This window comes from Simochromis diagramma, unplaced genomic scaffold (genome assembly GCF_900408965.1).
Source record: "Simochromis diagramma unplaced genomic scaffold, fSimDia1.1 OVJJ01000682.1, whole genome shotgun sequence".
NCBI lineage: Eukaryota > Metazoa > Chordata > Actinopteri > Cichliformes > Cichlidae > Simochromis > Simochromis diagramma.
In genome coordinates, this window is record NW_024387359.1 from 2046979 (window position 1) to 2061682 (window position 14704).

General features: G+C 37.6%; 1 protein-coding gene across 3 annotated transcripts in view; it reads right to left on the reverse strand.

The window, feature by feature from the left end:
* The window catches only part of pde8b (phosphodiesterase 8B), a 51825-nt gene that overhangs the window by 29591 nt on the left and 7530 nt on the right, over positions 1–14704 (reverse strand). For 2 of the 3 annotated variants that reach the window (XM_040007278.1, XM_040007277.1), the window contains exon 2: positions 3853–3909. In XM_040007278.1, the coding sequence (XP_039863212.1) occupies positions 3853–3909 (57 nt within the window). Of the gene's footprint in view, positions 1–3852; positions 3910–4000; positions 12576–14704 lie in introns of those variants that run through there. The other variant, XM_040007279.1, reaches the window with a different exon arrangement.

Consider the following 14704-nt stretch of genomic DNA (forward strand, 5'->3'; position numbering starts at 1 on the left):
ACAGAAACAATAGAAAATGAAAAAGAAGAGGTGAGACTGCCAAAAGACGATGTCAGAAGGAGAGGACAGGAGGAGAAAATGGGCTCCCATTTTCGAGTGCCTGTGAAAGATCTACAGTCTTTGATCCTGTGCTGGCTTGTGTAACCATGGTGCTAACATGTGAAATTCCACACACACAGTACCTAGCGTACCCTGGGACAACACAGACCGCACACATCTCTGACCTGCCACCCAAATATGTCACCAATGACAAGCCTGATAGGAGGCGCCGTTGGTCTTAATACCACCATCTAATATACACACAGTCAAACATATTTAAACACATGGTTGCACTCCATCACACCAACATCATATCTGTCAGAGCTAGACGCCTCTCTAAATGCAACTCACTGTTAATGGTAGGCAAATGGATGTGTGTTTATGCAATTAATTGGTTACAATACCCTTAAAATACAATTTAAGTTTTTAAACCTATCAAGCCACCCAAATGACACAGTTAAGTCATAGCCTTCATAGTTTACATGAAAACACTGTTCAGCTAGCACAGAGGCTTATCCTCCTGGACTGCTGCTGTTTTCAGAGTTCAGAGGTTAATCTGCCATGTTTGCACACCCAAGTCAGATGCCATTTAACACTGGGAGACTTCCAAACAGATGTGTCACTGGGATAACTACCTTTGAGCCATTTAACTGTATATCAGGTCAAAGGCTGGCCAATGAAATCTTTTCTTTCAGCTTTCCAGCATTTTATTTTAACAATCAACTTTTTTGGGATTGCACAGCATTATCATCCCTTGTTCCCCTGTCCCGACTCTTGTATGCAAAAGCACGCACTGCAGGATGTGCATTTTTCTGGATTTTAGCCTATGGATATGGAGAAAGTAGGGGAGGTTTTTATCATGTTCTCAAGCAGGTTAAGTCTTTGCTGGCAATGCTTTGCTCAATGGGGGAAGTTGCAAGACACTACAAGGTCATAAGCTCTGTAGAATTTGGATGAATATGATGGAAACTGCCCCAAAGATTAGAAAATGAAGTGATAAAAAACTGCAGAACAGGGAAACTATAGTGTGCAGTGATACATTATTTAAATGTGGGATAAAAATTAGAATTGCCAGGTGTGGCTCAAAAGAAACTCCACATGTGCATGCCTATTGAGATCCAAGGTAATTACAAGACAGAACAGCAGCTCAAATAGCGGTTAACAACAGTTTTGACTGAGCTAGATATTACTGGGATAAAAAGAGAGTACAAGAGTGTAAGATGACTCTCACGTAACACTATAACAAAAGCAACTTTCCTCACTATATCTGGGGAGTTGGGAAAGTTAGTTAAAAAGTTTTTTCCTTCATATGAATGATGTCAAAACTATAACCCGCGTAGTTTATCGTGTATATTTTGGAGTACCTCCCAGCTTAGCATATTCTACGTACACATTACACACACATCCCAGAATTAGTTTGAAAATTGTAGACAGTGTTTAGGTCAGGCTGTTAATGAAACACTGATTTCATGCTTTTTAAATATAATTATAAATTAATGAATTCATTAAAAATTACCTTTCAGTCAGCATTCCAGTCTAAACCTTTTTTCTTTTTCTTTTTTACTTTGGCATATTTTAGCTCTGCTACTTATGTTGAGATATTACAAATTACTTTAAAGTCCCATTTTAAGATGACTTAATGATGATAATTGCACTACTGCAGTTTAAACAGTTTAAAACAAACTCATTACATTTTGCATTGTACAATTTTATGTGCTCCAATAAGCATGTTTTAAAATTTTATCAATAAATTAAAGAAAACAAAAAATAAGAAGCACAAAATCCTAACACCGCTTACCTAACTAGTTGTGGTAGGATTTGGTTAATGGCCATCAATTTTAACTGGATTTTATCATTTTCTGAATATCCACATGGAAAATCTTTTAAAAAGAAAAGAATTGCAATAAATAAATAAATGTCTGAGGACTTATTTCAGATAAATAAATAACCAAGTAAATCTATGTCAAAGTTAGAGGACACAAAGTCTGTATGAGTAAGTTGTTTTTCAACATATTATATCACGATAAACTAGATGTAAATCAAAGGTGTGATGCCTTTAACTTACATATAAAATTGTCAAGGATTAATTAGACACAGAAACATTGCTTTTACATTTAACAAGTTCTTATTTTTAGTAAACCAATGATAAAACTTCCTTCCATTAAGGATTCTGCTGATGAACACATGAATTATTTGAGCAACAGCTTCAACTGCAATTGCAGTTGTTTATTATAGTTGAGCTTACACACAAAAAGGCATTAAAAGTTTAAAGATACAAAATGACAAAAGTTTTCAACAACAGAATTACCTTTCTTTACATGGATCTGCGATATAATTACAATGCACTTTAGATTATTAATTATGTGTGTAACAAGTGAAACCACATGAAGCATTAGATAAGCTGATGGAGGAGGTATGTAGCAAATCTGAAACTCTCCAGGGCCACCAGGCAGTAATAGTAAATGTCAAGGAAAACTCACAATATATAACTCTCTCCTGCAGAACATTTTATCTCTCTTTTCATCTCTCTGTTCCTGTGGAAGGAGTGAAGTAGAGGAGGAGCGACTCAGGTCATGGATCCAGCAGAAGGTTGGACGTAAAACTAAAAGAGCAGTTTTAGGGTTTTATGGGCCATGAGATGAAGTCAAAAAAGGCTTTTTAATAAAGCCCTCGGTCCCACCACCTGCTTGCATGCTGCCAGAGATTTCTGCTATAGTGCTTTTGGGTTTGGTAAATAAGGAGGAGGGTGAAGGGATAGAGTGGGATTCTTTAGCTCAGCATGAACACGAGTGGCATGCCAGGCCTCTCACATCACCACACTGGAGTGGGAGCTGAACTGAACTCAAAAACCCCCGGAGATGGGTCAAAGCAGCACAGCCTAAACCAAAGCAAATCAAATAAAAGCAATAAACGAGCAGCTAATAAAGTAGCAGAACTGCTGGAATAAGGAATGCTTTGTAATCTAACCAGCTAGTCACCTCCGAGAGCTCTTACTTTCTCTGTTACATAAGGATAAATCTTGTTAGCACATGTCCTAATCCCTAACCAGAAGATGAGTACAGACAGTCCCTGACTCAACCCTGCCTAACCCCACAATATTACTCGAGTTCTTGATAGGCAAGATGAAATCTTAGCTAGACCGAAATTACAGAGGACAGACAAGGTGTCTACAGGTATTTAAGATGCATAAAATTAATCTAAAATGGCAAACTATATCCAGAAAACATCACAGCAAATATGTCTTAGAGCACTGATTCAAGAATGAATGCAACGCAAGGGATAGAAGATATTATTTCGGGGACATACAAAAGAACATTTTGGACTACAAAGGCAAACAGGGTTTATGTGGCTAAGACCATATTTTACTTTAAATCAAAAAAGTAAATTTATCTTCAACAACTTTAGTCAGGTAAATCATTATCACAGCAAATACTGTTAACCACACTGTGGATAAAGTCGCTTTACGAATAAAAACCAATCTGCAAAAGTATTCTCGTCCTTTAGTAGAGATGGAATGATTTTTTTCTGGGATAAAATCTGAAGAAGTCCTAATGTGATATAAACTATAAGCAGTATAAATGGTATAAGTAGCATAGGCAGTGTATTTGTTTTTCCCTGTTTTAAATGAAGTTGCATATAGAAATTCCAACTGGACACAAACAGGGAATTCATAGTACATTTTGAATCCGTTTTGTTTATCTAGGAGACTAAATTACACTTATGGGGGTGGAAATTTGGTGCCATAAACTGCACTCATCAGTTGTTCTTAAACATTAGATATGAACATGACCCAACGGGCTGTCTTACTCTTACCTGAATTGGCTCTTGAGACAATCTCATGGGTCCTACACATTCTTCTGTAGCTGAAACCTGTTGAAGAAACAGTGACAGCACTGAGAATGGATAAATCACTCACTTAAAAAAAATACAGACAGAGCAAAAAGCTGTGAATATTTCTTACCATTTTACCATTAATGTCCAGCAGCATATTAGCATATTGCTTTTCCTTCCACAACCTGTCTGCCCCCGCTGCACTTCACAAACTTTAATCGTCTTCCTTACCACCCACGTTCAGTCCCCAGTGCAACAAGCCAAGTACTTCCTCTTACAAGCCAGATGCGTGAAGTCAAACAGGATAACAAATAGCCTTTTAAATCTACAACAAATATCTGTATGTCTGGAGCCTTAACTACAGATTTTGTGATGACTCTTCTATGCTGCAGACACGCATATTTTCATGCCACAACACCAATCCAGAATGGAGCCGCCCGCTACAAACTTCTTTAGAAGGTATTAACCACCAGCCGCAGATTGAACTCACAGGTTTACCTGATAATCCCACTGCAGGAGCATCACATTCTGCGCTCTATATGTGTGTGCGTGTGTTTTTGCAGCTTGTCTGGACAGCTTCAGCAGGCTCCTTAAGCACATGCGTCACTCTGATGTGAATAAGCAACTCAGCTACATGTGCATCTCTTGAGCATATGCATGCACACACATGCTTACACCACACTTCAAAATACACATTGAGTCAGCAGTGTACCATATCATACTGTATCATAGTGGCCAACATGTGTGCAATACCCAGTTATTTATTTATTTCTTTGTATTAGTGGCTTTTTTTCTCATTAAAAATGGAACTTGTTATTGAATGCCTTTTGCTGCTAAAGTGTTCATAAACACAGACTTTTAAACACTCAGTATTAAAATTCCCCTCCCCATGGAGAGAAGCTTGTACTCTTTCTACACGTAAACAGAGAGAGAGATGGAGAAAGAGTGGGAGGAGGATGTCTGTTAATTCCACAAGAAGCACCAGTGCCATAATAACGCATGCTATACACAAACTCTACTCGCAGTCATACAAATTGTATGACTAAAGCAGTGAGGCGGGCAGCAGTCGATGACTTAACCACCCATCATTACAGCATTATTTGTCAGTGGTGCTTAGGCTTGAAGCTGAACATATTTCTGCCCACATTTCAAGAAGCCACTATCACAAACATCAAGACTTCTGGTACAGCACTTGAAATATAAGAAGCTTAATTTTATTAAAGCAAACAGCGACTTCCAGGACTGAAAACTGAAACTAATGGGGAAGTGGCAAAAATGACAATTTGTCAAATAGCCACTTGAGGTTTTAACATCTATGTTAAAATGCAGCAAAATTAGCATCTCTGACTAATATCATAGGCTGCTGTGTGAAGTTTACACTCTAGTTTTTCTAGTCTGTTGCTCAGCACCAACCAACAGATAACTGTGTCTTTACATTACATCTGAGTTGGTCACTTCCACACTGGCTGGATGCTACATCCATTCCATATTCTTCGATCTCTTTTCTTTTAAATGCAGTCTATTGGGCACACATTAACCCATCTTTGCATATTTCCATTTAGTGCTCCTGAACCTTTTCAGCCTCATATGTATAAAGTCCAGCACTGTTTCACCTCTGAGCCACATAGGCTGAAAAAACCCCATAAAAGCACACACAGAAAAACACCCATTGTCCCATGTTGTCTTGCAAATGACACACAGATATAAAGTGAGCTTTGTACCACAGTTTACTCATGCACAAAAGCATGTGCATTTTCAACTAAAGCAAAACTACTAACTTGAAAAAATAATAAAGCATGTGCACAGAAAGAGAGAGAGGGAGACAGAGTTATATATGGAATGCCTGATTGTAATATAGTGGAGACAATATGTTTAATTTTTTTCTCAGTAATAACTTGGTGAAGTTTTGTCATTTTCCAGCAAATGCAAAGCAGGTGTGCAAAGTGCTTTGTGATTTTTCTGCTTCACAGTAAGAAGAGAACTAGTCGCTGTTACTGTAAAGCACCTGTAAAAAATAATAAGTGGATTAAACTTAACATTGCAGGCATGCAGGACTGTGTTGTCTCACACTTGTGGTCCTTACATCAGAGATGTTTGTGTCTAAGCACAAAGACATTCCAGGAAAGCTGAGCAGGGATCACTATCTACATAGTGTGGTCTAACAGGACAAAGAAACAAGGTCAACCAAGTAAGAAATGACCCAACAGAGTTGGTAGGAAAGACTCAGAGCATCTGGTGGCTCGGTGTTAAAAGCATAAACGTAGTTATAAGAAGACTGAGGGGAATGAGCCATTGTTTAGTGCTTCAGTGACAACAAGAAGCCCAGTTTCAAAATATATAATTGGGTTTGAGTGTTGGTTTCTTGATTATACGAGCAATTTTGTTTTACTTGAGGACGATACAGCCAGATGTGAAACAGAACAGGAAGGAAGACAGTAGAAATGGGACTGTTAACCAGTGCTGAGAGATCAATTTGGAGAAGGATCAGTCAGCTAAGTTAGTTAGAAGATGATGGAAGAAGTGTTAAGGAAAGCCATCATTGGGGACCTCATTGAGTCCTCACAAATAGACATTAAGAGGAAATAAGTGAAAGAAGACTTTGGATCGAGTGCAGAGACAGATGCTTCTTCGTGTTAAAATAACAGGTATAAATGAGACTATGAAAGCTTTCTTGTATATCCACAGCAGCTGAAAACCAACAACCTAGCTAACACAAAATGAAAAAAATAAATAAAGTTGATGCCGATGGCTTATAAATTAAACTTGGTTGAAAGACTGACTGACCTAATGCTTTATGGAGTATTAAAAGAGGCCCATTAACCATGACATGAGACAAAATTTGTTTTCAAAGAACATAATTTGTATCATCTGTTTTTTGTTTGAATCCAACACCAGCAGATATGTAGAATGACAGAGAGGGAACAGTGGATTCTCAAAGTCACTGAACTGAAAAGAGCCAGGCAACTACAGCATAATATGTTTATTTAAGCTCAGTCTCAATGTAATGCAGCTCTAATACAAGTTGAATTATATCGTGCACCCAGTGTCCTGGCAGAAAGGTAAGGTAAAAGTTTTTTCACTCTTCTTTATAAAGTATTCAGTTGTCATGTCCAGGTTTATGAAACAAGCCATATAAGCCAGTTCCCAAGAACAAGATAAAAGAAATTATTGGTTTTAATTAAATGTCCCATACTACCAGTAGCTGTCAGAAATCAGGCAGGTCGTTTTAGGACAATCTTCTTGTATAGCTCTTGTACAGAACTTTTGCTCTGTTAAAATCTTTAAAAAAAATCACAATCTACTTTTTTCTTTATGTGGACCAAAGAACAAATGTTAAAAAGCTGCATGACACAGAGATTTCCAATTAAAGTAAAGTCAATACACTACGTTGATTTGACTCTAATTTCTCAGTGTCATCATTAGTGAGAGTGAATTTGATACCACTCGCCTGGAGACATGAGTGGAAAGAGGATGGAAATGTGTAATTGAATGGACATTACATGTTAGACATGGGAGACAGTTGAGGGAAGACGATATTGGTACTACACTGTTACAGCAACAAGTCACAAAATATACTGCAAAGATACACTTTAACAAAATGGCACAAAAATACACTAAATTACAGTAATATGTTCTTTGTAAACAGAGCTAAACACTGTAAAAGGATGCTGCTGCTATACAACCTACAGTACAACACAAATTAACCAAAAAAATCAATCAAGTCATTTCTGTTTATTGATTCAGGCCATAATTAATTGCCAAATTATGCTGCATGTCCCACTACCTCACGCGATGTAAAGAAATTAAGAAACAATGTTTGTTGATTACACAAAAGAATAATAGGGGTTTAAAGATTTATTGATCTACAGTATTTAAATCACATTTTCATAACATCTTGTTATGGCGATTACAGTGGAAACAATAAGAGTGTAATAGCAAAAGTTAGCAATATTAAACAGTCACTCAATGACCTCGCTCTGTAACTTTCTGTGTTCTGACACTTGGCAGTTGCTGTGGTTCCCAAACTAAAAATACCATTTACACTTAATTGCAGGATATCTGCGAGTGAAGAAACTTGATTTCTTGAAGAACTTGAAGAAACTGATTTGTTGCAATGGTGGAATCCTATTATAGCACCACACTCAAATTCAGCGAGCTCTTTAGAACAAACCATTCTTTCAAAATGTTTTGAAAGGCAGACTGCACGGACAGGTCTTTGATTAACTGTAGCAATGGGACTAAAAACACCTGAATTCAAAGATTAAGACGTGTGACCCATATAGTGTATGCTAGTATCGATGATCACAATGGACAAATAAGCTACTTTGCTGTACTGAATTGGTGGTTACGTTTTAAGTGAGCTTTCAAGGATATCTGTAACTCTGAAAAACAAACAAAAAACTACAGAGTATAACTTATTATAATTGTAAATGTACATGTAGTATATGTACCCTATCTCCTCCTTAACGGGTGAGCCAATCTGAACGACACTTTGCACAAACATCGTCAAAAACATCGTAATAATTTTTTAATGGGCTTTTAAAAATCCAATTTCTTTTGATTTTCATGAAAATGTACATTGAGTGATTCTTATATAGCATTTTTCTACTCTCCCGGAGTACTCAAAGCGCTCTACACAACATACCACATTCACCCACCTATGCTTTTAAGCGCTTACTAACTACCCAAGGATATTTGGCATGCAGACAAGTGGGAGACATGGATCAAACCACCAACCTTCCAATCAGTAGATGACCTGCTCCACCTCCTGAGCTACAGCCACCCCAAAATGTGATGTTATACTCTCCAGTTGACAGTCAATATGCAGTGGTTCTGTATATAGTGTTTGATTTGGCATTTTAAAACATGACACCAGTGTTCACAAAATTCAGAACAACTCAGCAGTAGATAGATAAGTATACAAATAGTTAATATGAATAATCATTTGAGTCTCTTTTCTTCCAAGCAAAAATGAAAAACAAAACAAAACAAAAATCCCCTGAAAAGGGACGGTTTATTGGTTTTTGTTTTATTTTTGTTTTTTCACACATTTTGCTAAATTAATTATACCACAGAGTAACATACAACACACAAACCTAATATTTCACGTCACACAGCCCTTCCTTCCCACCCCCCTTAAAAATGGCTTCGGTTTTTAAGCCTATGACTTAGATCTTCGACTAATTACAAACTTCTGAACGTTGGAGCTGCCTTCATCTTGGAGTAATTTCAGTCTTTGTTTTTGTGAAGCACTTTGTAATGTTGGCTTTGAAAGGTGCTGTATAAATAACCCCTTAATTGTTTCCTGAGGCCAGGTATATAATGTCATTGCATATACTGTACACACATTGTTATGATACAGATCAAACATTGCTTTCATTGTGAAGGACCATCAAACATTTCGCAGCACATTTAATTGAACAGTTTATCCCCCAGAATGCAATAAACGTAACAAACTTAGTGTATGTTTGATGTGGTCCTTTGAAGGTGTTTTCTCTGTTGATGTTAGATTATGAAGATGACTAGCTAGTTTACAGCATGGCTAGAGAACAGAAACGCTTACGGGCCAGAGTGTAATTGTTTTGAGTAATGACAAAGCGGGGGAATTTCTCGTGTAGATTCGACCTTATGAGTGGCTCTTTTGTTGAAAGTCAGACTGTTTAGAAATCAGAAGTGATACAGAATGACGTTACTGTGTCCTTCAGAGCAGGGATAAATCTTTTTTTCTGCTTCTATGCATTATGTCACTTTCAAGTTTATCGAAACCAATAAAGAAATGTTTTGGATTTTCATTTTGTATATTGCCAGATAAATGCCAAGCACTTGGTGCTTATCGAATTAGGTTCCTCATCATTGTTAACACCAGGCCTTGGTGTCTGCATGAATCACAGTCCTTGCAACAAGGCCTCACCTTATCTGCACTGAAGTGGCCTTCTTAGAATGTCTACATGGACTTGAGGTCGGCCTCTGTCTTATCTGTTAGACTTCTGTCCACAGCATGAAGTCAATGATAAGCTTACAGTGAGAGTCTGATATTTTGACGTGGCTTAAAGCTGTCGTCTGAACAAACTTCTTGACTGCTACCTTTAGATGTTAGGTTCATCCTACAAGTAACAGCAAACTGTAGAACTGTAGAGAATAACAGCTCTTGATCACGTTTCTGGATTTATCATGTTTGGTTTGCATAATTTAGCATTTTGAAAACATGCTAAGATATTTTTATTAGAATTGTCAATGTTATTAGTTAATGTCAGGGAATAAGTTAAACATTACATGTTAATCTAGTCATTGTTAGGAAGCAGGTTGGCACTCAAAGAGCTGCCACACAGAACAGCATTTGAAGAAATCGGTCAAAATCAAAGCTTCTCAGTATGCCTCTATGTAACGATCTAGGTATTTGCCTTAAGGTTGAGTCGGGTTGAGGCCAACACTTTTCACGCCATGTTGACTGAGGAGTCCAATTTGACTGGAGCTGTAAATATTAACAGTATCAACATTCACCCTGTTTCAGCTGCAATGTAACTGCGAACTGTTTAGTTTATTCTGTTCCTATTTATATGCTGGGACTTAAGGAGGTTGCTATTGTAGTGTTACTCTCCAACTTACATGAGTGGATTGGGAACCCAACCTAAGTCCTGCATCATCCTGTAGGTCTCAAGCAGGAGGAGCTTTCAGTCAACTTTATGTGGAGTAAAAAATACAGTCGTTTACCATTTGGCAAGGGAAACTCAATTTCAGTATTTAAGCATGATTGTTCCTGGTACTTCTCAGTCACCATAGAAAAAAACTAAATAAATAACACAGAAAAGCTAAGTACACCCTCACTGCTTCATCTTGCAATTAAATGCACTTGATTAACTGATCATCAGCAAGGGTGAGCTCCTCTACAAAAACAGAAGTATAGGTAGTTTACTGGCCTGAAGCATTCAGGTGTGTGTTAACACAGTGCCAAGGAGAAGATAAATTACCGATGAACTTAAAAAAGGAATGTATGCTGCCCATCAGTCTGGTAAGGATTAAAAGTAATTTCCAAACAATTTGAAGTCCATGATTCTAGACGAAGAAAGATTCTTCACAAGTGGAACACATTCAAGTTCCTAATAATCCGCTGACTGGATGTACCAGCAAATTGATCCCAATGCTCAGAAATCCTGAGAGCTACATGTCAGACTCTACAGGCCTCAGTTAGCATGTGAAATGTTAAAGTTCAGTACAAATAAGCCAGACAGTACAATTAGAAAAACACTTGACAAGTATGGCTTGTTTTGGAAGGTTGCCAGAAGAAAGCCTCTTCCCTCTTAAAAATAACATGGCAGCACATGATTGGTGAAAACCAAACACAGCATATTAGCACAAACAGTGTTAATTATGATGATGGTGTGGGCTTGTTTTGCATTCACAGGTCCCGTGCACCTTGCAGTCATTGAGTTGACCATAAACTCCTCTAGAGGCATTCTAGAGTCAAATGTGAGCCCATCTTTCCAACAGCTAAAGCTCAGCCAAAAAGGCTTCGTGCAATAGGACAATTATACCAAGAAACACCAGAAAATCTGTAACAGAATAACTGGAAAAGAAAAGAATCACAATGCTGCAGTGGCCCAGTCAGAATCTAGAGCTGAGCCTGATCAAAAAAGAAAGCTGTGCATAAATGAAAGTCCATAAACCTCAATGAACTGAAGCAATGTTGTAAATCAGAGTTGGCCAAAATTCCTCCATGGTGATATGAAAGACTGATGAAGTCATACAGAGAAAAACTACTTCAAGTTACTTCAAGCTATTCTGCTAAAGGTGGTTCTACAAGCAAATGAATCACGGGGTGTAGTTAGTTTTCATAGTTTCTACATTTTGGCTCAGCTTTTCTTAAATAAATAATGACACTACAATACTTTGTGACTATTATTTAGTATCTATAAGATTTAAGATGATTTTTATTATATTCTGACATGGAAAACCTTAGAAAACTAAACCCAATATATCAACTTAGGGTTACCTAATCTAGCTACAAGAGCATGCAAATACATAGCTACATATGACCACTTACAAACATGATAAGTCTAACTGCAGCAGAGCAGCATATTTTGTAAATAAAGAAAAACTATATTAGAAAAATATGAAGAGATTGATCACATAGTGCAGACCCAGAGCAAGACAGCCATAGCAGTGCTGTGCTAGTGTGTTTGTATGTGTATAATAAAAGTGCTGTATTATTGTGTGATTCTACTCAAATCAACGAAGGAAAGATGAGAAGAACTGGCAAGTAGGCTAACTTCAGGAATGGTGAGACTATGTGCCAGAGAACTGACTGGCCAATTTGAAGTGGTTTTGTATGCGATGATCTCTTATCTCAAGCAAAACCTCTTCACGAGTAGGCTAAACGTGTTACTGTGACGATGAACCCACCTTGGTAACACAGAAAACCCAGGGTTAAAACTGAAGTTGGCTCGCTAAGCCCCTAATCCTGCTTTGTAATGCAGGCTTCTGTTGAATTCTTCTTCTTGAACCTCTGCATTAGGATGTCCATGGGCCTTTCCCATCTGTGACTTTACGATTCACTTGTTCAGTGCTGTCATCCTTACAAACAGCTAAAAAATTCACTGCTGCATCAGTGCTGTGTAAAACACTGACATAGGTTTCCCACCCCCCATCCAAACAAAAAGCTCATTTGAATGTTTTTAATATTATATTTTATATATATATTATATTATATATTTTTATGTTTTTAATCTTATATTTATGGCAAAAAAAAAAAGTTGTTTTTTAGTGTGAAAAACAGGCTCATACCTAAAATAAAAAGAGAACACAGAGCTTGCAGTGGATGTACGAGTTCTCCTTAATAGCAAAATAAATTGTTACATTGTTACTTCTTACTGTTATGCAAGACATCACTGATGTGTTTAAATGAAATCAATAATCTGAGTTAAAGAGTAATTAGAGAGGAGGAGGGACTCTAATGCTTGTAGGGCTCTTGCTTTGGTTTTGATGCATTACAAAGGACGTGAGGTTTGTGTATGCTTAGCTTTGGTTTGGTGTGCATACTTGCACAGATGTCATGTGTAAATCAAAATTACAATCTGGAAAGCCAATGAAACAAAGTATAATGGATCCAGTCTCACAATTTATATGATAAACATTTTCTTGGTTATTATGTGTTTTGTCTGTTTATTAGATATGCTGACTTGTGAATAAATTGCATCTTCACAAATTATATGGTGTATCTTCTCATCACAGCACTGGTCTGTTTGTTGCTGACCTACAACTTTATGTATTACCAGCAGCAACATTCTGTTCCAATCCTGATCTCACTTTTGTTTGCCAAAGAAAAAACTTAAAATAGACCTTCTATAAACTGGCATGAATTTATAAGAATTGTGTTAACTGGGTTTGGTCTGGTTTATTTTATTTTTTAAGAACACAGAACTTTATCATTGCTGAATTTTTGCATGTTTAATCCACGTTGGACTTGTTAAATATGATATGATAAATATGAGTCACTCCCCAGGGACTACCACGTTATAACATGTAAATAATGCATAGCCTGGTGCAAAGGTTTTTGGCCTCTAAAGCCGATTTGCTCCAACAATATAGAATTCATTAAATAATATATAATTAACAATTAAGGCCTAGAGTTAGAGGCATGGCCTCTTTTTTAACAGGAGTGCTAATATGGGCAGATCGTATCTGCTATGGCTCATGTCCTCTAATTAAAGTCTCTATAGTTGTGGTTATGATTGTTGTGTTGGTCATTGCGGATGCCAACTGTGACATCAACCTGCAGAAATGCAGTGCTTGAGGTACGTGGGATTTTCTGCAGTTTTCTTCAGAATGTCTCATCTTTTCCAACTGATGCGGCACACTCCCTCTCTGTCATCTGACAATCTCTATTCCCCTACCCTGAAATGTTATTAAATGCTAGTAAAGACAAACTTATTTGTACATTTGTGTCTCTAACCCAGCCTCTAACACTGGGTTACCGAAACTAAACTAGGTGCCGAAACAACACCAAATGTGTTAGCATCTGCTATTATGCAAGTTGACATTTGCATGAGCAACACTGACAACCATAACGTACTAGTGAACTAGCCGTCTTTAGAGTGTTTGCGCTGATTTGAGCATTTTTAATGAAATTATCTAACAAATAACATGCGTGCTGTCTGAAACAAAGACTGGGATTCTAGTATTTTAGTTTGTTTCTCTGCAGTATAAGCAGAAATGTGAGTCTGTGTAATGCAGATGCACCTTGCTAACCAGGTTTGCTAGCATAAGCTGATAATTTTGCACTTCACCCTATGGTCTGAATATGGTCCCTTGTGACCTCGGAAACCATCAGCACCAACAAAGAGGAGCTGCAGACTCCAGGAACCAGTGGGTCACGTCACAAAAATTACTTCCATCTTTTAAATACAGTCTGTGTTCTAAACAAAATGTGTCTGGTTGATTGTGAGAATCTGCCAATTCATGCTTTTGTTGGTGTATTCCTTTTTTAAATCAGCGCCTTGGCATAAAGCCCTGTGGGGAAACCAGTACCGGTTCTTTACATGTGACTGTTCACACTCCTGATGTACTGACCAGAGGGGTAAACAAATGACTGGTGTATATAAACATGCACACACACACACACACACACACACAGGAGCGTGATCAACACTGTGTCAGATGATCAAGATCCTGCAGGGTAAGGCAGATGGCTTTAATAATAAATGGCATCATTGATCCTGTCTCAGTCATGGAGGGGGGTACTGAGAGAGAGCGGTAAGGAACTGCTGACAAACCAGGACACACACACACTGTCTGAGCTACACTTAACTCATGACACAAATCTATAAAAAGTACTCAA